We start from the raw sequence: 25293 nt of genomic DNA, 5'->3' as shown, positions 1-25293 counted from the left end.
CAACCATGACCCAAGAAACTGGCTTGAACTTACACAATTTTACCATTTTCTTTCAAAACCCCACTTACCGCATTATGGATTGTCTCTTGTTGTCATTAACAAATTAAAATACATTTAGAAACATATGCAATGCTAAAAATAGATATTCAAACCTCTCCTTCAGACTGCACTGTAGCAGCACTTTGTTGGTCCCCTGTTAAATGATGCAGCCAATTTAATCCTGGTGATTCCTCCTCGGCTTCCCTCCCATAAACCCTCCCCCCTGTCAGAACTAATTAAAGCCTCTCAGTTAATTTAACACATTTATATGGATTTTTTTTATAAGGACACAAGCATGAAATTGACATGATGACTGAGTGGGGAATACCGGTTCTGCACATCCTTCCCCTCTTCCTGAATGGGTATGCCTACATATACATATAGGTTATAGAAAATAGCTTATGGATTTAAAAAAAAAAAAAAAAATCACAAAAATTAATTGTGACTGGCCACAATAGCTTGCATAATGATTTTTACGTGTTTACCAGGTTACACATACAGATTAGAGTACCTTGTTCCCCAGAATGTGAAGACTACAGCAGTGAGCAGGGTGAGGGGAGAGGGAATTTCACAACAGGCAGCCGGAGGTCTGCAAAGGAAATGAGGTTATGTTTATGATGTTTATAATTAATCTTTGCTCTATAACCACCAGCTCATCGGGTTTTATGTGCACTCTGGACAGAAATGAAGGAAATACATCACCTGACACATGCAGGATGAGATTTTGAGGCAACTCCAAGAAAATACAGCCGAGGGGGGAGGAGAGGTGAGGGGGAAAACACTCCTCTCTTGTGATTGCTGCAGAATTGTCCTTTTGAAACAGACACAATAAAAGCAACATCTGGGAAACACCTTAAAGCAGAGCACCCCAACCTTTCTGACTTGTGACCCTTAAAACAAAGCTTTGTCTGCTTTACAGGTCAAATGTGTCATAATGGCAGTTCCACCAAAGATTATTATTCCTTCTTAAATTGTTATAATTTCCACAGGCCTTAAATGATAAAAACAAGACTGACTATGAGTACAGCTTCACAGAGTTGGAAGCATGTGCTTAAGTCTCGAAATGCACAGTGGTGCTTTGAGCTAAATGCTACGTCAAACATGCTAACATGCTAATGTTAAGCTAAGCAGGTATAAGCAGGTATACCATGTGCCCTATCTTAGATTGGTGTTAGCATACTAACATTTGTTAATTAGCAATTACCAAAAATACAGCGGAGGCTGATGTCTGGCTGGTATTTGGCCGAAAGCGCTCTGTGTTGAGCTTTTTTCTGTATTGAAAACATGACAAAATAAACTAACTTTTCTGCATTCTGGAGGTGTGCGATCCCCCATTTTTTTTTTTATTCATTTAAGGACTCTTTTTGGACAACGCACCCAGAGATTTGAGCGCAGTGGTCTTTCCCAAAAATGGCTGGTATTTTTAAAAACTTTTTGCCTGATGATGGTGCTGGAGGCAAAGTTAGAGGAATAATCAAAGTTATTACAGTTCATCCGGAGAAAGCATGAAACATGGCATGGCAAGCCACCTGATATAGTTGTCAAGACATTTCAAATCTCGTTTTGTGCGGCATGAAAATGTTTTTCTGTTTCTACATCCTTGTTAATCATCTCCTGATTTCTGCTTGTGACCCTTTTGTGGGGCGTGACCTTCGGTGGAGAACCACTGCCCTAAAGCAGGGGTAGGCAACCTGTGGCTTAACATAAAATTATTATATATATATAACAGGGTTGTTTTTTTTTTTAAACATTCTGATTTTCATTTGTCATTGTTGTAGGCCCTATGTGAATATTGCATTTAACAATTGTCAAAATGTGTAGCCTATATATTGAATTTAAAGTGAAGAATTAAAAATATTTTAAAGTTTCATCAACTAAAATGTGCATCATACGTCTACAGTCTGGTGCCTTTTCTGGTAAATTTTACTTAACTTCAGTCACGGTGGCTAGCCTGGAGTCTCTCTACCAAGGCTGACTATGTATTCCAAGTCTTGAAGGAAAATCGAGGATTTAATAACATGTGGACAGATTTATTTGCTTTCACCACCAACGCTGCAAAGTTAAAGTACTAATTAATTATAAACTAGTCCATACCTGGGATGTGTTATATATAGAGGAATAAGAAATCAAAAAACAGTATATTAGAGGAGATGCAAAATCAGAGCACTGTAAATACACTGTGTAATAAATATTAATGTAAGGCAAACAATGCACACTGTATTTAGAAACATGCTTTACGGCAAAATACGTGGAGCATAGTTTTGGCTGACGGCACGGAGTCACGCGCGGGACCGTGCGCGGGTACACACATACACACGCAATACGGAGAAAGAATGAAAGAAACAGTGCAATGTTTAGTTTGTAATGTTTGTAGGCTAATGTCAGTAAAGTGAAAATACTTAACGGCTGGCTTGCGCACACAGACACAGACACAGACGCGAATTCGTTCAGTAAAATAATTACCCCAGCAAGTGTTGGTGCTTGAAATTGCATGTCCCAGCCATAAACTGTGGTCCGAGCGCAGGTGTTTTCCAAGTGGTCTCCGCGCATGCGCAGCTCGCGCTGCTAATGGTGCTCACAGTATGAATGGGTAGTGGAAAAAAACGCGAATATAAACAGTAGAAATGTGGGAAAATGCAAAAACGGCATTGTGGCTGTCTGCACATGACCAAGATGAAAGCCTATGTGCAAGTTCAGAGAAATAGGTCAAAGCAGTGAGGAGGAAAACGGATGATGACAGACGGATGGATGGAGGGACAGAGGTTTCTCCATTTAATAGTAGGATAGACCACTGCAGAGTAGCGAGCTTACTTACTTACTCATATTAATGAATGGTCATTTTTTAGACTGTTACCTTTATTCCTATATGTTTTGCAGCTTCAGACATTTTTTTTTTGGCAAATAATGTGTCTTTTAATAGTAAAGGTTGCCGACCCCTGCTCTAAAGTATAATTCAATTCAACACGACAGAAATAAAGTGCAGTGTGTAGAATGTAGAAGGATATATAAGCAGAAATGGAACAAAACATTCATAACCATGTTTTTAATAGTGTATAATCACCTGAAACTAGGAAACATGTTTTCGTTACCTCAGAATGACTTGTTTATGAGACCTGGATACAGCATTGGCCGCGGGGCTTCATTCATACCTATGGAAGTTGCTCAGTGGCGCATGACATCCAAATCTCTATATTTCCGCTGTATGAAATTACCTGGATGATTGGCACTGCTTCTGCATCATTGGGCCCATACAGCAGGCGCACTATATTTACAGCCGCTTGGCTGTGCTCTACGAATATAGCTGAGCAGCCAACTTCCTTGAATGGGGTTAAAGTAATAATTACGAAAAAGGTTGAAGAGTGCTACAGTTCCAAACACGCCTTGTCTACACTTGATAGCAAAATCAGTATAGTCAAGAAGACATGTAGTTGTGGGCACACGTTTCTCTCCTGATCAGTTCTTGTCACATTTCATAAAGCTAAATATCTAAACTCAAGCATCCTGATACATGTTATATATTTTTCACTGTTTCAATCACTGATATTTTCCTCAGGCTGTATAGAGTCCACAGACTGTGCTGCTTCTCCCTCCTCGCTGTGTGTCTCCATGTGTTTCTTCAGCTTGGCCTTGGACGTGAATGTTTTCTCACACTGCTCACAGTACGGCTTCAGCGGCTTCAACCCCGAATGGCTGCGCTTGTGTCGCGCCAGCTCTGATGAGCTCTTGAACTTGAGCTCGCAGATGTTGCAGGGGTACGGCCTCTCCCCCGTGTGAATACGCTGGTGCAGCTGAGCCTCGCTGAGGGTGAGAAACGACTTCTCACAGTGTCCGCAGGGGAACGGCCTCTCTCCTGTGTGGATGAGATTGTGTCTGGTCAGTGCGTACGGTTTGGTGAAGCCCTTCCCGCAGTAGGCGCAGGAGTATGGGCGGGCCCCGGTGTGGGAGACGATATGTTCCTGTTGGGTTTTTTTGCTTTTGAAACGTTTGTCACACTGGGGGCAGGAGTAGGGCCTGTCGTCCACGTGTGACCTGTGATGTTTCGAAAGCTCTCCCTGTGATAAAAAGCCCTTCCCACACTGAGAGCAGAGGAACGGTTTCTCCCCGGTGTGCATCCTCTCGTGTCTGGCCAGCACAGACACCAGGGTGAACCTCTTGGGGCAGTGGGAGCACTGGAAAGGCCGCTCCCCTGTGTGAACACGGAGATGTTTAATGAGCATAAAGCGAAGCGAGAACCGTTTGCTGCACTGGTTACACTGGTACGGTCGCTCCCCAGTGTGTGTGGACAGATGCCTCTTCACATCAGATCTCCGAGTGTACGTCTTCTCACAATGTGGACACTTAAACTGACTCTTCACTTGATGGATCTGCCGGTGCTGGGAGCGTGCGAGCAGGGTATCGAAGCCTTCGCCGCACTTCTGGCATATGTAGCGTTTGGTGATGATGTGAGACTTCCTGTGCTCCAGCAGTTCGGAGGAAGTGGAGAAACTGTGGCTGCAGATGGAGCAGATCTGAGGAAGCTGGCTCTCCTGTGAGTGAGACTTCTTGTGGTGGACGGTGAGTGCGCGGAGGTTAGCAAAGGAGCTCCCGCACAGCTGGCAGGAGAAAGAAATGGCCACGCCGTGATGTTTACTCTCATGTTTGGCCAGATCCCACGAGTGCTGGAAGGTTCTGTCACACTGAGAGCAAAGAAACGGTCTTTCTCCGGTGTGAGTGAGCTGGTGTCTCCTCACGTCTGACGACCGGGTGAATGTCTTGCCGCACGTCTCACACGTGAGGGCCCTCTGTCTGCTTTGGGACTGAGATGCATTGACTTTGCTTTGATTGTCTGGCTGCTCTGCTTCGCTCCCCTCTGTGTTTCCTGTGGGTAAAAGTTTAATGGATGTAAATATTTCATCTGTGCTGGAGGGAGACGGAGTAAATTTGGCTCCTGAGAGAGTCCTGTACACTTCAGAGTGAACACTCTGCATGTGGAAGTGAGGAGGGCTGTTTTTGTCCGAGTTGTGGAAGGGACACTGTGAGCAGGTGAAGATGATGGACATCATCTCATCCAAACCATCTGCAAGTAATAAAAGACAGAAGTGTGAGTAAAACATGTGGATTTTATTTCAAAAGGTGCAAGATGTTTCTCTTATCCATGTCAATATTACCTTTGTCGTTTCCTTTGACGGCTATAACAGAGGGGGTGAGAGATACATCAGCTTTGCTCCTGGTGACACAAAAATGGAAATAATGTGGAAATAACTGTAAATGCTGTTTAAATAATGTCTCACAAATAATATGTGAAGTGTTACAACAAATACTACAGTAAACAGTATGGTACTTCATCCCTGTAATTTCTAAGGAGGAACAGTAATACTATTATTAGAAAGTAAGAAACAATTAAAGGAATGGTTTGACATTTTTAGAAATACACTTATCTGCAATTGTGCTCAGAGTTAGATGCAATGATTGATACCACTACGAAGCTAGCACCACCAGTCAGTTAGCTTAGCCTAGCAAAAAAAAAACCCAGCTAGCCCGGCTCTGTGCAAATCTAACAAAATCTGCCTCACAGCACCTCTGAAGCTCACTAATTAATGCTTTATTTCTTGTTTGATCTGTCCACAAAACAAAGTGTAAAAATGACACATGGTTTTCAGGGGGTTATATGCCGAACTACTTTATGGCCGGGGGATGTTTTCACACTGTTTCCCATCTTTATGCTACGCTAAGCTAAGCGTCTGCTGGTAATAGCTCAGTATTTAGCGTACAGACTATGGCTGTCACAATAACTTACCTCTTACTTAGGCACCTCTTATTGCACCTCATTGCCCTTCTGTGTTCTGTATTTAACAAGTATTTAAATTGTTTTTAAACTGTGTCATCTTTGTCTTTTAAAAAGCAACAATCTACCAAATAATAGTCTGACAATAGAGCTTATTTACAAATCACTAAAATCGGAATAAAAGAAGTAATTTACAAAAACAAAAAATGGCAGTGCATATTTCGCTTTTGAGCCACCCTCAATCACTGCAGCGAAAATTCCTTCACTGCAACAGCCCTCCTACAGACGTGACAATGGTAATGATTTCTCGTTTGATTAATAAATGTACCGAAAAAGTCAACTTCGTCCTTTAAAGAAGTCTTAATGAAAAACTGACAAATATCTTAAGACTATAAAAGGCACAGCTGAAAATGGAAATAGACGTCATTCAAGACTTGTATTTCCCAAATAGTTTTTTGTTACTGTTGTTATGTAATGTTGCAAATCAGTTGAGTGACAAAAAAAATAAAACTTGTCCAATTGGTAATGTGGATTTTTAAAAATACTATCTCATAGGAGGACGTAGTCACAGTATTACGGTATTACTACTTTCTCTGACTTACCTCTGGATTTTACACATCTCCTGCCAGCTGGGTGAGGATTTTATTTGTAGACGAGTCGATCGGCGCACATTCTCTGAACTGGAAGACTGTTGTGTTTCAGATAATGGATCCTCACTGGGGACATCTGTCGTTTCTTCATGGACAGAAAAAGCTTCGTGATCATCCTCCAAGTCTGTACATGAGTTCATATTGCTCTCTGTGCCTCCATGTTGAAAATCCTCCTTCACCTCTTCAACATTTTCTCTCTTCTCGTCAGTTTGGTCGCTTGTTTTATGTCCTTCGTTTGTTGTTCTTTCGTCTGGTGCATTTCCTGATCCAGGCTCGTCATTAAGGGATGAATCATTACTCTTTCCTGTCAATACATCTTGCCCGAGGCTTTCCTTCCTTAGTGCGAAAGTTTTCGTCAGAGTCTCCAGAGCTTTGGCAACATCCACAGTTTCAGTTGTTTCTTCCGTCCTTAAGGTGGTCGTCTCCTCACCGCCGGCGTTATCTGCGCTCACAGCCACTATCTCCTCTTCGTAGAAATCGGTTTGAACTTGCACTTCAGCTGACTCTATCATTTCTTCATCGACTTCAGATGCTCCAGCTTCCACCTCGGTGTAGACAGCAACAACGCTGTACTGATCTGTCCCGACAAAGGTGACGGGGTTTAGCACATTAGCGTAGTTGTGGATTGATTCCGGTCCAACAGAGATGTTTGTCCTTTGCGAGGGAGGAATGGATAAAGCAGACATGATGCAGCTGCCGATGGTGGATGAAGGGCCATCTGTAAAAAAGGAGTCACTGAATGAAGAATCTCTATAAACTGATTCTGATTATGTGTGCTGAATCTGTGGGCAATGGGACAAGACTTTGGTATTGGAAACGTTCTGGTTTCTGTTTGTAGTCCGAGTACTATTGACCAATCATGTTTGAATGACTGTAAACAACAATCTTAGAATGCATCGGCTATCGTCTAACAACAAGTTAGCTTTATATTCTTTTTTTTTTCGTATGTAGATTTCTGTTTATAGAGCAAAAATTACGGCGCACAGAAGAGAAAGTCTTGACCAGGATGTCCGCTGGCTACGCCATATCAGCCCGAAATATCAGAGGCTTCATGGTTGTCAAAAGGAAGCCAATTGGTTTTGATACGCTCGCTAAAAAAATTGTAATTTTAAGGCACTTCCTGGAAACACCTTCAGGTATATGCAAGTAGTGCTGTAACTAAAGACTTTTCTATTAGTTTTATCGATTAATCACCTAAGTGTTTCGTCAGTAAAACACCAGAAGATGGTTAATGGTGTTGTTTGTATTTTATTGTAGTTCTGTTGTATTTATTTGTAATTTATTTTGTGATCATTTTTAACAAATGTAAAGTGTCTTTGAGTACCATGAGAAGCGCTCTACACATAAAATGTATTATTATTATTATTTAGAAAAAGCTTGTTACAATTTTTTCCAGAGCCCAGGTGAGAGCTTCAAATTGTTTTTTTTGTGAGACCTTTTTGTCTACAACGCAAAGGTATTACACTTACAGTGATATATAGGGTTGGATATTTGTGCAGATGTCAAGATTTGATAAAATTTTATTTTAGAAACTCATAAGTTAATTTCATGCGAAATCGCAATAGCAACATAAAATATAAATTGCAATGTTGCATAAATCGAAAAGAGATTCTCTGAATTTATCTTGGGAACTTAAATCTCTTTTTATTCTACAGTAACCAACAATGGCGTTTTCTTTTGAATATAAAAGTGCCAATTATAAATTAAATTGTAACCACATTTCTTTAGTATAAAATTTTGGGTCAAAATAGGCAGTATATAGAACTATACTAAAGGACTTAGGATGGGATCACACTAGTCTCAGCGCCTACTTCTTGCTCGGATCACTCCCATCTTTGAACTCAGCTTTCATTGCGATCTCAACTACACTCTCCTAGGTGCCTCCAGGACCTCACTTTGCCATGATGACACACACAGACAGACAAGATAAAAACAATACCAGCCCCGCTGTCGCAGCTGATAAAAATGTATAAAAGTGTACACACAACATTCTGTGCAAATTTACACACATTCGCTGAGAAAAGATAAGAATGCAAAGGTCGATTTTGGAATTTCAAGACTCAATATTGGATCATACAACTGAAAATCTATGTTTTTTTTATCCAGTTTCAATGATATAACAAAGGCAAAAGCAGATCTCTACATTTAAGAAGCTAAAACCAGAGCATGCTTGGTGTTTTTGCTTGATATCTGACTTAAAAGACAACATAATTTCAGCTCTACTCACATGGCATTTTCAGCAGTCCTATACTTTTGTAGTGCTCGAAGATTAAACCCAGCTCTTCAGGTGAGGACTGGACACATTCCTCCAACACAGAAGGAGCCAAGCCGAACCAGGCAGTGGTCTGTAATCACAGTTTGTGGTAAATGGTGATATTGTGCACAGAAAAAAAAACAACCTGAGACATCTGAATGGACTGATTCAATACCTGTTTTAAGTCTGGTACTGGGAGCAGCTTTTCCAGCTTTGAGAGCAGCTCCCACAATAACACATGTAGAGCGGCGTCATATTGTGGCCCATATTCCACTGGGAACACCTCCTGTAAGAGTTCATTCAATGTCAGTTTACTGCAGGACTTACAGTGAGTATTTTCAAGACAAGAAATTATTTAAAATCTGTCTGACCTGGAAGAAATACGCTCTCTCAACAGGATCCTTCAGCAGGCTCTGAACAAGTGCAATAAAAGTGGACTCTGTTGCTTTCACCTCTGCGTCCCTGCACTGCTACAGATAAGATTCATGTCACTTTAAAATTATTATTATTTTGTTTCAAAAAGGAATTTCCTCACTGTACCTACATCTGTGTTTGCAGAGGTTATTGGGAGTCTATCCAAATAGTTCTGGATCACCGGAGCATCAACAGAACCTCGAGCCGTGCCTTTGCAAAGCTCCAGAATCAACTGAAATATCAACAAACTATGTTATCACAAAACCATTACAGCAAAATTTACAATATTTGATACAGTACACAACTTCTGCTCACCCTTGCTCTTAGCCCCAGAATGAGCTGGGCTCGCTGCTTGTGGTTGATCAGTCCGGGGACTGCCTCTGTCACCATGAACACAAACTCCTGCAGCTTATCATACTTCATCACATCTTTCTGCTTTGCCAGCTGCCACATAGCAGCAGACAGGAGCTGCAGTGGAGGCACCAGGAGGCGAAGGAATGCAAGAGGCAGGCTTGGGTCTGAGGGATCAAAGTGTAATGTGAGAGATGGTCTGTTGAGGGCATCAATGAGCTTTTAGTGAAGGAGAGCAGTTTGCAAGCAAACTGAGCAGCACCTATTTTACTTGTAATACTTTAAAAATATTCTTTAAATAAGCTCTTTCGCAATGGAAATATAATCAAGGTAATAATTTGCTAAATCAAAGCAACGGCAAAGTTACTGCAACTTCTATTTGTTCTTACAACTATCCCTTAAGAAGCTGCCATTAGCCTATGAACCCGTATAGTTGCTGGATGCACCTATTTAATGGGAGTTTTGAACTTGAAACCAGGTAAAGAATCTGCAGGTGTGCTTTAAATTTCGTAACAATTAACTGTGTTACGTCACATTAACATTTGACATCAGACTACAACAAGTTATTTCATTGTGCGATAGCTCCAGTCTTAAAACCACTGATTGTCATGATTCCTTTAAATAGACGGGCCCCGCTAACAGTCTTGACTGATATAAACATGGCCTTCCTTAAACTACAGCGGGAGAAAATTAATAATAAACGTACCTTTAGTTTTCTCTATTGATCCGATAACCTCCATTAATGCGAGGTGACTGCTGTAGCGTTGAGAAATAGATGTAAAATAATGTTAGTTGTTTTTTAGCTGGCATGCGCTGTTGGAACGCAAACACCCGCTTCCTCAACTCGTATGCGTTTCCTCTTTTCAAAATAAAAGTGTCACAACTCAGCTTTCTGTTCTTCACTTAAAATCCACTTTTCTCTCCTCTCGTCTTGAGTTTCAACAGTAAGACAAGAAAATAAATTTTAACTATTTACCCCAGCAGTTTACATGTATACAATTCATTTAGATTGAGTGATTCGTGTTTCAATAACAATATAATTTAAAACCAAAACTCAATGTCAACATTACCTACTAGCTTTTTCACAGAGCACGTAGTTTTAATCAGCAAATGAAGCAGTTGAAAACTCTTGAGGAAGTTGATTAGTGAACCTTAAATCAATATTACTTATAGCAACAGAGGCAAAAATATTTTTTCATGATAGAATTATAAAACATAGATGCATAACAACTAAGTTTTGAGCCCATAAAATACAAAAAAAAAAAAATACAGTTAAATAAACAAGGATTCTCTGACATGCAGGTGCTAAGCACTTAAAGATTTTTGGTTGTAATTATGATCAAATGTACCAGGTAGAATTTGTCCTCATAAATTCAGCTGTGGTCAAAGACACAAAACAAAACATTTGACAAGTGACAATGGGGGTTACAAAAGCCTTCCAAAAACCTCTGCAGCACTGACTTTCAATTTAACCCCAAAACTCAAATTGAATCTTAGTTAAAACATAATTTGTAAGGCAGTGAATGGAACTGTAATTCATTTCATTCATTTAAAAAAAATGTAATTTGTAAGTTTGAAATCTCACTGTTGAGTTAAACGTTATTTTAAGACATAATGGGGTTTTTTTAGCTTATAAAACTCGTAATAGTCAGAAACTGTCAAATGCAGCTACGGGACATAACCGGATGTTGTTGCTTTTCCAAGGACCGGAAAGGCGGCTTCAAAATAAAAGCTCAAACCGCCCGTTGGGTGCAACGTCGTGACGTCACGGTCACATGAAACGTTTCCCCAGCAGATATTTTTTTTGTATTTAACATTTCTGTGTTTTTGCAGTGAAAATTCTCGCTGTTTGAACTGAAACTGCTCTTTTATCTGCAACAAGTTTAAAAAGCGTCCAACATGGACGAGGACGGGCTGCCGATCGTGGGTTCCGGTGTCGATCTTACCAAGGTTGGTGTCTAAATTAAATAGCTAGCTAGCATTAAGCTTAGCTAACTAACGTCAAGCTATATATTGAGGAAATGAGAAGAAATGGGGGCAAAACAGTGCTGCGAGACAGTTGTCATCCTAATTAGCAAGTCAGATAGTAATTATAACGTTAGTACTTAAGCTAGTTAGCTGTAATCGAAGCAGCTGTTAGCTTCATTATGATTAGCTAACAAAACTGCCTTTTAACATCTCTTTGGCATCCATCCATAGCTTGCAGCAATAACTGTTGGAGCCTTTACTGAATAATTAACATATTATTTACATATTTAATCACTGTAAAATATTGTGTGGGGTGGCTCAACTGTGGTAGAAATAATAAATGACTAACTTCATATTAACCTGTTGTCAACAACCAGAGAGTTCACAACATCTACTATGTTCAAACTGAATGAATGCAGTGAGTGTAGTGGCCTAAGGGAGGCAAAATGGCTATATGTGATTTACTTCATGTCCTCAGTACATCACATGCTGGGTTCCTCCTTAATAAAGCTCCATCTGTTTCCTTTAGGTCCCTGCTATTCAACAGAGAAGAGTCGTTGCCTATCTCAATCAGTTTGTCGTGCACACAGTCCGGTTCCTTAACCGCTTTTCCACAGTTTGTGAAGAGGTTTGTACTTCTTCTTGTACTCTTTACTTGCCTCTGTTGTCCTGGTTAATTCACACACACAACTTCTGCAACACTGAGATCATATCCTGAACTGTTTAACTTTTTCCCCACAGAAACTTTCCAACATATCTCTACGCATACAGCAGATTGAAACAACCCTTTGTATTCTGGAAGCCAAGGTGAGCTCTTGAGCTTCTGACATTTATGACACTATATGTATATATATATATATATATATATATGTATACATATATATATATATATATATATATATATATTGTAGGAGCCATGAATGAATTCAGAGGTATTTTTGTAGGTGTATGACAGTTTAAATTTAAATATTGGTGTTTGTGATTGATTATGATATTATTTAGGCATTTTTGTGATTATGTTGATGAGGGAAGTAGGTCATATGGATATGGGCGGGGATATTAGGTTAATATAGGCACCTGCTCACCTGTGTGGCCAGAGAGAGAGAGAGGGTGAGCAGGGTCGCCGTATTTTTTGTTGACCGCTATTTTCTTCGATCACTGTGATCACTTTGATTATGAGTTTGTGCACAGTATCATGAGTTGATTATTTCTTTTTCGTTAATAAAAAGTTAAACTTATTTTTTTCGCATCTCAGTGATTTTTTCCGTTAAGCGCGTCAGACAAAGGAAAGGCCCGGCTGCAGCCTCTCAGCGACTCTTTGTTTGTGAAGTCGCTACATTTTTGTCAACAAAAAGGCATTAAAAGGAAACATCATCGGACAGCGCAACGGATCAAAGGATCAAGAGGACAAAAGAGGAAGAGGATTCAATCAAACAACCATCGGGGATAAAAGACGGAGGTAGGCGCTGGCTGTTAAACAGATTTGGAACCGCTGGCATAGCGAACTACAGCCAGGTAAGCTCACCTGTGGATGTGCGCATGAAGCTGTATATTAATGGAAGGAATGCGGCTTGCATATTGACTGCCGTTTGTTCATTGGGAACCATGGCGTGATGGATTGAGGACTGAATCCTTCTGCGCACCGGCGTTATCATTATTGCAATACTGGTGCTGAATTTATCTCCATGCTATAAATGTGTGAGTCTTCGCTCTGTCGCTCTGAAGTTGCTGCTGCTCTGCTGTTACGTGGGATGATGATTATTGGATGAACTTCCTTTTCTTCTGTGGATGTGGTTTAAATGCACAAACAATATATTGGAAAAAATCGAAAAGGAAATCAATGGAGAAAATGAGTCAATAAATGCTGCTGTTGCAAGTTTTGAAATGGATGTGTTTTAAAGGCACAAACTGAAAAAATCAAAGTGAAATCAAAGTACAAAAATGAGTGAAACAAATGCTGGTGTTGAAATGGAGTGTGGGAAAAGAGAAACTAAACTCACAGCCAAGGCCTGGGTAAATAAAATAGAAAAACTTCAGCATGAACGCAAAATCATTGTGAATAAAATAAAAGGGCTTATACGGAAATGAAAACGCTTATGAAAAGCAAGGAAAATATCTCACATGTTCAACCTCATCTGGAGAATTTAATTCAACTTTGTGAGAATGCTAACATGTCACATAATGTGTTGATTCCTCTACTGCCTGAGGACGAACAAAACAAACAAAATGAATGGTTTGCCGGCATCATGAAATATAGTAACACATTTGAAGAGGATGTTAAAAGGTGGCTGAGTGAATCTGAGGAGCCACAACAAAATAACAGTCTTGGTCAATCGGATCCTGCTGCAGTCAGTGAAGGAGTGCTTCATTGTCCAACAGAGGATGAACATCAGGCACCAACTCAGGCTGCGTCCATAATCATGACAGAGGGCATGCAAGATAACATAAAACCGAGTGACAGTGTATCAAATGTGGGAAACAACTCTGCTATTGGAGGAAAGTCTGCTGTTTCTACTGCTTCTTCTGCACGCTCTTAAAGCCGAGGCTGACTTGGCAGCATTAATGGCAAGACAGAAACTATTGAAGGACAAACATGAACTGGAGGAGCAGGAGGAACGGCTGAGGAGAAAGAAAGAGCAGCTAAAATTGGATGAAGATATTGCAGCGCACATGGCTAAATTAAATGTGTTACGATCTCGGAGCATTCTAAGTGGAAAGGGTTCTTTAGCCAAGCGTTCTGATGGAATGAACTCTTACCTGGAAAAAGGAAAATCAAAACCAAAGGCTCTCAATGTTAATGCGAATGCATTTATCCCACAAATGTCACTGAAACAAAAGGAAACCAAACATGATTACATGGATCCAGGAGCAAGGCCTAAAGAGAAAACTGCACCTCAGTTCATTCATTCTGAGCCTGTGTCAGTTAATGAACCCAAACAACATTCAGTGAATCACCGTGCTAATGAGAACACCCAAATTCAAAATGAAGATATATGGAATGCAGGATTTGGATCAAAAAATGAGGATCATAACAATATGCTGGGAATTATGAGGAAGCAAAATGAAATAACTACGCTTTGATACAACAGCAATGCCTCTCATCGTTGCCAAAGAGAGAGATCCCAATTTTGATGGTGATCCATTAAAATATCAAGCGTTTATTAAAGCTTTTGAGAATGGTGTGGAAAGAAACACTGAGAACTACAGTGACAGACTCTATTTCCTGGAGCAGTACACTAGAGGTCACCCTAAGGAACTGGTTAGAAGCTGCCAGCATTTTAATCCAGAGAGGGGCTATGTCAAGGCTAAAGCTCTACTGAAGGAGCATTTTGGGAATGAACAGAAAGTAGCGGCTGCATATATGGAAAGGGCTCTTTCATGGCCTCCCATCAAAACAGAGGAGGTAAAGGCTCTCCAGGACTACAGTCTTTTCCTCAGAGGCTGTTCTAATGCCATGGAAGGGGTGGAATATTTGCATGAGCTAGACCTGCCTGCCAATATGCTCGCAATTATAAGGAAGTTGCCTTACAAATTCAGAGACAAGTGGAGAACTGTAGCCTGTGAGCTGCAGGAGAGGCGCAACCAGAGACCTACATTCAGTGACATCACCAATTTTATTGAGAGACAAGTGAAAATCTTGACTGACCCAGTGTTTGGAAATATACAGGATGCTCCCCCAACAACAATAAATAAAGGTGTAAACAAACTCAAGCAACAGCTTCGTTCTGGAATGAAAGGAACCAGCTTTGCCACCACTGTAGTTCCTGTAGAAAATAAAACTCAGCCTAGAACCAAAGAGAAGGAACAACTTCAAGCGGCAAGGAGGATGTGTCTTTGTTGTGGTGGAGGACACACATTGGATTCGTGTCCTCAGTTGGAGAAAAGACCCCACAAGGAGAAGATAGGCTTCTTACGAGAAAGGGGTGTCTGTTTTGGCTGTTTGTGTATAGGACACATCAGCAAAGATTGCAGAAAACGTATTTCTTGTGCAAAGTGTGGTCTACTACATCCAAATGTTCTTCATATCCCTCCAAAGGCAAAGGTAAAGGACTCTGATCAAACAGAAGGGAAATCAGAGAAAACAGTGGACAGCACCTTGGTGTCAAGCGGTCTCACTGGGGCTGGTGATCACGATTGTAAACTTCCCATAGTTCCTGTACAAGTTAAGTCGAAGAAGGGCAGCAAAATCATTACCACCTATGCTTTCTTGGATCAAGGAAGTACAGCAGTATTCTGCACGGAGGCACTGTTGCATAAGCTGGACCTCACAGGAAAGAAGGCACGTATTCTCTTGCGGACCATGGGACAGGAAAGGGTGGTAAGCAGCCATATTGTGTCAGGACTGGAGGTGGCTGGCTTAAACTGTGATCATTTCTGCGAGCTGCCCAAAACTTTCACACAGGAGTGTATGCCTGTCCACAGCGGGAATATTCCAAGACAGAGGGATCTTCAGGGATGGCCACATTTGAAATATGTTCATTTGCCTGAGATAGATGCAGGGATTGAGCTGCTGATTGGGATAAATGTTCCTAAGGCCTTGGAACCACTGCAAGTCATTCACAGCGTAAATGGTGGGCCCTATGCAATCAGGACAATGCTGGGGTGGACTGTAAATGGACCTTTAAATGGAGAAAGTGAGGAAGCAATGGATTGTGAGCAGCCAGAGTTATCAGTGAACAGAGTGTCAGTTGTGAATTTGGATGAACTTTGGCAGCAGCAGTTCAAGGTGGATTTCCTGAATGCAGTGTGGATGAGCAACCTCCTGGAGCGTCAAGGAGGATCAGAAGTTTATGGACTTGGTTACAAACTCAGCAAAGCAAGTGAATGGCCATTACCAGATCAGCTTACCATTAAGGAATGAGGAACTCAGTATGCCAAATAATAGGATAATTGTTGAGCAACGTGCCAAGTACTTGAAGAGGAGGCTTCTGAAGGACTCATCATTCCATGCAGAATACACAGCCTTCATGAACGATCTGGTTGCCAAAGGTTATGCTGAAAGAGTGCCTGAAGATGAGTTGGAACGCTGTGATGGCAAGGTTTGGTATATCCCCCACCATGGCGTTTACCATCCAACAAAGAGGAAGATCAGAGTTGTCTTTGACTGTGGAGCAAGTTTCAAGGAACATCTCTCAATGCTCAGCTCCTACAAGGACCAGATCTGACCAGTTCATTGATTGGGGTGGTGACTAGGTTCAGGAAAGAACCAGTGGTGATCATGGCAGATGTTGAATCCATGTTTCACCAGGTAAGGGTACCAGCTGAAGATGCTGATTTGTTGAGGTTTCTCTGGTGGTCCGATGGGGATTTAAATCAAGATCTCAGTGACTTCAGAATGATGGTGCATCTCTTTGGGGCAACTTCATCTCCCAGCTGCGCCAATTTTGCTCTCAGGAAATGTGCAAAGATAATGAAGAACAATTCAGCCAAGAAGTGATTGATAAGGTCCTACATTGCTTCTATGTGGATGATTGTCTGGTGTCGGTGTCTTCAGAGGAGGAAGCTGTGTCTCTCTATCACGACCTTGATTCCATCTGTGCAAAGGGTGGTTTCCAGCTTAGGAAGTGGATAAGCAACAGGCGTGAGGTTATGGCTGCAATACCTGAAAGTCAACGCGCCACAGACATGAAAGGGTTGGACCTGGATCAGGCATTCAGTCTGACACCTTTAAGTTCAAGATCATCATCAAGGACAGACCACTCACCAGGAGAGGAATTCTCTCAACTGTCAGCTCCATTTACGATCCTCTTGGAATCCTGAGCCCTGTTGTGTTGTCGGCTAAGAAAATCTTAAGGGATCTGTGCAGGAGATCACTTGGCTGGGATGACGTCATACCTGAACCAGTTGCTAGAGTGGATGACTTGGCTGCAGGAACTGTGCCATCTAGAGGATTTTAACATCATGAGATGCTTGAAACCACTAAACTTTGGAGAGACAACCACGGCACAGCTGCACCATTTCTGACGCAAGTGAAGATGGTTATGGGGTAGTGACTTACCTGCTGTCGCATAGCAAAGACTCACAGGTACACAGTGCTTTTGTCATGGGAAAGGCTAGGGTGGCTCCACTTAAGTCTGTTACCATCCCTCGTATGGAGCTCATCGCTGCCACTATGGCAAGCCGCATTGATGTTCTGTGGAGGAGAGAGCTACATATGGATCTTCAGGATTCAGTGTTTTGGACAGACAGTGCATCTGTGCTCAAATATATCAAGAATGAGACTTCCAGGTTCAAAGTCTTTGTTGCTAACAGGGTCTCAGAAATTCTCAAAGTTTCACAGTCTTCTCAATGGAGGTATGTAGACACTGCAAGCAACCCAGCAGATGTGGCCTCTAGAGGCTTGAAAGTGGATGCATTCCTCAAAAATCGGACATGGGTATCAGGTCCACCTTTCTCTGTCAACCTGAGTGTGTGTGGCCTGTTAATCCTGAGGATGTTCACCAGCTTCCATCAGATGACCCTGAGGTCAAGAAAGCTGCTGCAGTGAATGCTGTACAGGCCAGAGAAGAGATTGATGCTGTGACGCGTATGATCAGTTATTTCTCATCTTGGATTGGTCTGAAAAAATCTGTGGCTTGGATATTGAGATTCAAGAACTGGCTCTTGGCTTGCTGCCAGAAGAGGAAAGAGTTGAGCACTGAGCTTGCACAGTCTGATTTGGATGTGATACAACGAGGATGTTCGTTGAGGAAGGACATGGATGCTTTCAAAAGGGAGACAGTTCCAAGTTATCTGTCAGTGGAGGAGCTGGAGAAGGCTGAACTGGAAATCATCAGGTTCTGCCAAAGGAAGAAGTTTCCAGAGGAATTCTCCAGGCTACAACATGGCAGAAGTGTTAAGGGCCATAGCCACATTTATAAACTCTGCCCACTGGTCGAAGATGGTGTTCTGAGAGTTGGTGGTCGGCTGAGCAGGTCGTCTATGCCTGCAGAGGCTAAACATCCCATAATACTGGCTAAAGATTTCCATATCTCAGACATTCTTCTGAGGCATATTCATCAAGAAGTGGGACATGGTGGCCGTAACCACATGCTAGCCAAACTGCGGGAAAGGTACTGGATCACTGGGGCTGGTACAGCCATAAGGAGAGCTCTGTCTAAGTGTATCATCTGTCGAAGACTGAATGCTCAGCCAGTGTTCCAGCAGATGGCAGACCTACCTGCTGAAAGAGTGACTCCAAATGAGCCGCCGTTTACTCGTGTTGGAGTAGACTATTTTGGACCGTTTGAAGTGAAGAGCAGAAGGAGCGTTGTGAAGAGGTATGGCGTTATTTTTACCTGTCTGGCCATACGTGCAATTCACATTGAGGTGGCACCTTCACTGGATACTGACTCCTTCATAAATGCACTCAGGCGCTTTATAGCAAGGCGAGGTCAAGTCCAGGAACTGCGCTCAGATAATGGGACAAACTTCATCGGAGCAGAGCGTGAGTTGAGAACAGCCATTGAGCAATGGAATCAGTCACAGATTAATAATGCACTTCTTCAGAAAGGAATTAAATGGACCTTTAATCCTCCAGCTGGCTCACATCATGGAGGACCTTGGGAGAGGTTAATCCGGTCTGTGAGGAAAGTCCTAAACTCTACTTTAAATGTGCAAAATCTGGATGAAGAGGGCCTTCACACGGTTCTTTGTGAGGTGGAGTCCATCATCAACAGCAGGCCGATTACCAAAGCATCTACAGATCCAAACGACCTGGAGGCATTGACACCAAACCACCTGTTGCTGTTGAAAACCTTACCATCTTTACCACCAGGAGACTGCCAGGAGGCTGACATGTATGCTACGCAGGCGATGGAAGCAGGTTCAATACATGTCGGATTTATTCTGGAAAAGGTGGGTTAAAGAATACTTGCCACAACTGCAGGAGCGTCAGAGATGGTCCAGGGTGAAGCGCAACATTGTCCCTGGAGATGTTGTGCTTATCATGGACAACACGGCACCTCGAAATTCCTGGGTTATGGGAAAAGTTCTTCAAACCTTTCCAGACAGAAGAGGATTTGTGCGTCAGGTGCGGATTAGAACAAAGAGCAGTTGCCTGGATCGTCCAATAACAAAGATCTGTCTACTACAGGAGGCTGAAGGTGGATAAGGAGCGGCTGCTGAACATTGTGACATTTTGACCCCAGCTTGACTTTGTTTTTGACTGACAGACTTGTCATAGAATGATGGCTAAAATCCTTTTGACTTAGCCTGATTGTTGGCTTTATTGACTTTTGACTCTGGAAGAAAGAAGACAGAAGACAATATATGTATTATGGACTTTGAATATTATGCTTTTAATTGTTTCATGTCTCTATCAATATAAATGTGGGTAATTATTATGTGTAAGAACCTAATAATTAGGGGCTGGAATGTAGGAGCCATGAATGAATTCAGAGGTATTTTTGTAGGTGTATGACAGTTTAAATTTAAATATTGGTGTTTGTTATTGTTTATGATATTATTTAGGCTTTTTTGTGATTATGTTGATGAGGGAAGTAGGTCATATGGATATGGGCGGGGATATTAGGTTAATATAGGCACCTGCTCACCTGTGTGGCCAGAGAGAGAGAGAGGGTGAGCAGGGTCGCCGTATTTTTTGTTGACCGCTATTTTCTTCGATCACTGTGATCACTTTGATTATGAGTTTGTGCACAGTATCATGAGTTGATTATTTCTTTTTCGTTAATAAAAAGTTAAACTTATTTTTTTCGCATCTCAGTGATTTTTTCCGTTAAGCGCGTCAGACAAAGGAAAGGCCCGGCTGCAGCCTCTCAGCGACTCTTTGTTTGTGAAGTCGCTACATATATATATGTATATATATGTATATATATATATATATATATATATATATATATAAATGTCATGCTCATGCTCTGATCATGTGCCAACTATGTAATGTTCTGTGCAGCTGTCCTCCATACCTGGGCTGGAGGACGTCACGATAGAGGGACTCAGTCAGCGGCAACCTGCTCAGGCTAATGGACCCACTAACGCCAGTCAGAGCCAAACAGATGGTCCACCAGCAGGGACCTTGCCTCCCACAGAGGTAAATACACTGACATGCACACAAACAAGTATATAGTATTTTTCAGCCACATTGTACCACAAGAGCCAAGATGATTTTCTTTTCTTAACAGAAAGCCATGTATATGCATTTTATGTGGATTCAACCACCAGTTCATACTACAAAAAGTCAAACATGTTCATTGTACTTGAAGGAGTAGTAGAGATTTAAATAGATATGCTTATACACTTTGTTGCAGAGAGTTCGATGAGAAGAGTGATACCACCCTTATGTCTGTGTGTTAATTATAAAGCTAAAGGCAGGAAATGGTTAGCTTAGCTTAGCATAAAGACCTGGAAACAAGGGGAAGTGGCTCATCTAGCTCTGTGCAACGATAACAGGATCCACCTACCAGCTCCTCTAAAGCTCACTAACTATTGGCAACCTCACAGTGGTGACGAGTTTCAAGGAAGTCACTGTGCCCACAGGGAAGTAGTTCCATCACACAACTTCCCATGACTCTTTTCATGAACAGTTAAAAGAATTAAAAACTAAGACAGTGGTCCAGTTTTACTAATCTTGCCACACAGACGTTTTGGGTAAGACACCCTTCTTCAGCATGTATTCTGGCAATTTCACAAACAATATACACAGGTGGGGTTAATTTGAGGTGATGGCAACCAGCACAACAAGTAGATCCCAGCAGAGGGCGCCAAAACCTGTCCTGGCACAGTCTCAAGATGGAGTACAGTGGTTCCTAACTGGTGCAGCAACGGGGTCCAGATTTCTGCCCAGTCATTAATTTAAGGTCCAAACATTTTAATATATTCAGCATCATACTTGTGTTTTGCCACGTCATCAAGCTAGTTTGCTGTCTCTGTCAAGTAGCTGTCCACTAGAGAGTCATCCTAAAGTAGGAATCAGCACTTGGAAAAAAAGAGCTGTGCTGAAATTTGCTGTATTTCAACATGAAGTGTGTTTTTTTACAAACTTGACATGTTTGCAAGTCACTTGTGGTCCATTGAGAATGGACCTGCGACCCACTTGTTGGGAACCACTGGTAAAGAACACTAAAACATAAAAAAAACAAGGACGATACAGTAATGCTTGTTTCCTATAAAGTAAATATAATTTGCGCTCTTTCCTTAGTTTTTCATGTTTTAGTATTCTATATAATGAGACTCCATGCCAGGAAAGGTTGTTGCTCCTTCTGCTTAGATCTACATGTTGCACTGCTTGCAGTCACCTAGATTTAGGGCTCGGTATTGGTATGTGATACCGACTATCGACTGAAATAACCCAGCACCAAGTAGTATTGAAACCACTCCGGTCAAACGATACCTGCATTTAATCCTATTTGTACCCAGATTTTGTGGGTTTGGTTTTGCTCGCAGCCAATCTCTACAAGCGTTCTTCGATTTAATGCAACATACGATTGGCCTGCTACTGCAGCAGCTAAAACCCATACAGTCTGTGGTGTGGTGAAGTCAAGCATGGTGTATTTAATAATAATAATTTTATTTATAAAGCACATTTCAAGCTTGAGTACAAAGCACTCTCTAGATTGAATCATTTATAAAATAAAATGTAAAAAATAATAAACCCATGTAAGCCCCCTGTATGAGACACACAAAAAAGAACATGAAAGCACTTACATGAAACAGCACTGAGTCCATACTTAAACAGATGGAGGTGCAAATGCAAAATAAATGAAGTAAATTCATACATAAATAAGTAAAATGTGTGTAAGAGAATTTAGCTCATAGAAAGCAGGTGAAAATTTGAAGCAGTTGGCAGTTCAGCATGCCGAGATCCCACCAGAACATTTGATAGTATGGCTTTACTACATGCCTTTGGCGTCTGACAAAAATAATTGCATAAAATGCAGAAGCAGTACTTCATAAGAAACTCCATTTGTATTGGTATCACTTTAAAGGTGCTGGTTTTGGTACTGGTATTGTAATTTTTTTAAATGATACCAAACCCTACCTATAGGTAACCCCACTTGTGTACATTTCTGTGTGTCTTTGTGTCAATATTAAATGTCACATGAGATTCAGTGTGCTAATTAGTCAGTTTTATATTGTATAATCAATATTATAAACACTCCAACATCAGATAAACACATCTACAAACCACAATCTCTGCAAGTCTGAAACCTACAAGGGTACCGCCTACTAAAAATGCAAAACAAGGTACCACACTCGATATCCTGTGTTGTCTAAACCACTGGTTATGTCGCACTGTTTTGGTAATTTGCATATTCCATGTTGCAGCCCGCTCAGACTGCACCAGATTCCGCAGCGACACCAAAAGCAGAAGCAGCTGCAGAGAACGTCATGACGGTGGCCAAGGACCCACGTTATGCCCGATACCTGAAAATGGTCCAAGTGGTACGTCATGCAGACCGTAGGGATTAAAAAACATAATCTGTGTGTTCTGTATTTTAATAAATGTTTTATTATTCATCACAGGGAGTCCCAGTTATGGCGATAAAGAACAAAATGGTCCTGGAGGGTTTGGATCCCAGCTTGCTTGAGTGAGTGTTTTACTGTTACTGATAATAGTCTTTATCTCTGTAACACTGACCGCTAACATTTCCTTCCCTGATGATGACAGCACACCGGATGCCCCTTTACCTGATGGAGGAACAAGGAGCACGGAGGATCAGGATGTTGCAGCCACCAGCTCTGACAGCGAATCATCTTTCAGTGACTGACACCTTTCCTCTGTCTCCATCACCCACATAGCTTCCTGTAAAGGCCATTCATTGCTATTCTGAGCTCCTGTAGGCCTGTACTGAGAATGAAGAGTCGGCTGCAGAGTGCCTGTAAAGGAGCACCTGTGAGAGGGTGCAAATGTAAGTGCCTGAAACAGGAAACTCCAACCAGATTGTAATTTCAGTGTAGAAGCACTGAAATAGTTTTGCATTCGGTCGGTCAGTGACCTCCACTATTTTGATACATCTTGCATTTTTGACAAATTCAAAGAGGGAATAATTTTCCTTGTTGATTGTTTGTCATCAGAACATGGCAGTGGCAATGACTATTGTACAAGAAGTTATCATATCCTGTAGAAGATATCGGTCTTCTTTTTGGTTGTTGCACTACTATCACAGTTTAATGCCTTTAATAGAAACTTGAACAGAAAAATTATTTGAAAAAAGATACTCAACAAATAAATTGTATTTCTGTGTGTTAAGGCCAAGGAGAAAAATATCACAATAATCTTTCAGTAATGATTTATATCATAATATGGTGTAATTTCCGTCCTTCCTTAAAATCAGCTGTCATTCTGAAGTAGTTTGATGAAATTATACTAGCAATATTTTGATTTGTCGACCTTTAACAGAACGCTTAAAGGAATACTTCACCCTCCAAATGACTGTTTTTAAATCTGTTACTAAGCAAACTATATTAAGCTCTTAAACAACTCATGCAGTATAATTATAGTCTCAATTATTCAACTGTGTGCTCAGTACTTCCTAAAAAGACAACTCTTTCCGATGGGGAACTGAACTGAAAGCGAAACTTATCAATGCTCTCTTCAAAGCCAGACTCCACTGCACAAAAGCAGTAATTTTACCTTGCTGAACACAGGAGTTGCTGATCTACTGCTGCCCGGATTGGTAGATTATAAGTGTTAGTGTTTGACTTTGCTGAATCTGAACTAACCTTTTAAAACATGAAAGTCGCACAGCAACACAAACAAACTGACTAATTGAGGCAGCAGTAGACCAGCAGCTCGTGTGTTCAGGGAGAAAAAAATTACTGTTTTTGTCAATGGAGTCTGGCTTTGAAGAGAGCATAGATAAGTTTAACTTTCCATTCAGTTGGGTGGTACTGAGCATACGACTGGATAAATTAGACTTCGATTGTACTGCACAATTTGCGTCAGAGTTTGGTAACAGATGTTTTGATATAGTTTTTGCTGTTGTTAACAATGGACCCCAATGACTTCAATTCATCAAGAACTTTCAGGAGTTTTTGGATTCTTCATTCATCGTGGCGACATGTGAGAAAACATTGTTTCCTTCATGAATTAAGCCTAACACAAGATTAGTAAGTGATATACAAATAATCATTTGGGGAGTGGCGTTTCCCTTTAATACTGCCTGATTTTTTTTTTTCTTCATCTCAAAGCAGCAAAACTGAGATTCAATAAGTTGGCATATGAACAATATCCAAACAGGAGTTCCAAACTGGTGTCTTTACAGAATGTTATAATCAAGTCGCAGTGGAGCGTCATGCTTTTCCATTGTTAGACCTTGTTAATCACGACACAGCGACTTCTGAAAGTATTCAGACCTCTTTGCTTTTTTTTTTTTGCAAAGTTTATATATTAAAGATTTGGGATGGATTGGGTTAAATTTTTGGGCTGTCAGTTTGCTAACAATATGTTGGAGCAAAAACATGTTAATAGAAGGTTTTGAAAACTTATTCTGAATGAAAAAATGAAATCTGAATATTTTTCAAAGCTGCTGAGTGTGTCTTGATTTATAATACAGACAAAAACTCTTTATATGTCACCAATGAGCGACAGTAAATGATAAAAAGTAGTGTATTGTCTGATTCTGCTTTGGGTCCTTGCATAGCTAACATTTTTCTATTGACATTTTCAGCTGGGTTTTAATGTTTGTCCCATGACAGCATTGCTTTGTACAGTAACCTCAGCTGGAATGACCATAAACAAACTTGCACTAAATCAGTGATAAACACAACATGTCAGAACACAAACTTGTCCCAGCTTATCATGACATTCATCAGGACTTGTGACTACACGCCCTAAAAAATGTAAAATAGTGAGGTCATGAACTCCTCGGCACATAACAAACATTCATAAGATTTCTATGAATGAATATTAT

The 25293-nt window shown here is 41.0% G+C and overlaps 2 protein-coding genes across 3 annotated transcripts; one reads left to right on the top strand and one right to left on the bottom strand.

Annotated features, from left to right (window-relative positions):
• Nucleotides 1–2942: 2942 nt before the first annotated feature.
• On the bottom strand, nucleotides 2943–10982 carry LOC125882635 (zinc finger protein 432-like). Of its 2 annotated transcripts, none has more exons than XM_049566441.1 (9): nucleotides 10179–10982; nucleotides 9437–9639; nucleotides 9252–9353; nucleotides 9079–9177; nucleotides 8883–8993; nucleotides 8681–8798; nucleotides 6406–7171; nucleotides 5187–5245; nucleotides 2943–5095 (listed from the first exon to the last, which is right to left on the bottom strand). In XM_049566441.1, the coding sequence occupies exons 1-9, from the start codon at nucleotides 10210–10212 to the stop codon at nucleotides 3570–3572; spliced, it is 3018 nt and encodes a 1005-aa protein (XP_049422398.1). In that variant the 5' UTR covers nucleotides 10213–10982; the 3' UTR covers nucleotides 2943–3569. The 2 variants fall into 2 exon arrangements, with proteins under 2 accessions (XP_049422398.1, XP_049422399.1); XM_049566442.1 differs by having other exon boundaries at nucleotides 2944–5095; nucleotides 9079–9174.
• A 221-nt stretch (nucleotides 10983–11203) lies between these two features.
• Nucleotides 11204–24756, top strand: washc3 (WASH complex subunit 3). Its single transcript, XM_049566444.1, has 7 exons — nucleotides 11204–11422; nucleotides 11970–12068; nucleotides 12182–12247; nucleotides 20334–20471; nucleotides 22706–22822; nucleotides 22904–22968; nucleotides 23049–24756. The coding sequence occupies exons 1-7, from the start codon at nucleotides 11372–11374 to the stop codon at nucleotides 23146–23148; spliced, it is 636 nt and encodes a 211-aa protein (XP_049422401.1). The 5' UTR covers nucleotides 11204–11371; the 3' UTR covers nucleotides 23149–24756.
• Nucleotides 24757–25293: the final 537 nt, after the last annotated feature.

This window comes from Epinephelus fuscoguttatus, linkage group LG22, assembly GCF_011397635.1.
Source record: "Epinephelus fuscoguttatus linkage group LG22, E.fuscoguttatus.final_Chr_v1".
Lineage (NCBI taxonomy): Eukaryota > Metazoa > Chordata > Actinopteri > Perciformes > Serranidae > Epinephelus > Epinephelus fuscoguttatus.
This window is presented reverse-complemented; position numbering and strand designations above follow the sequence as displayed.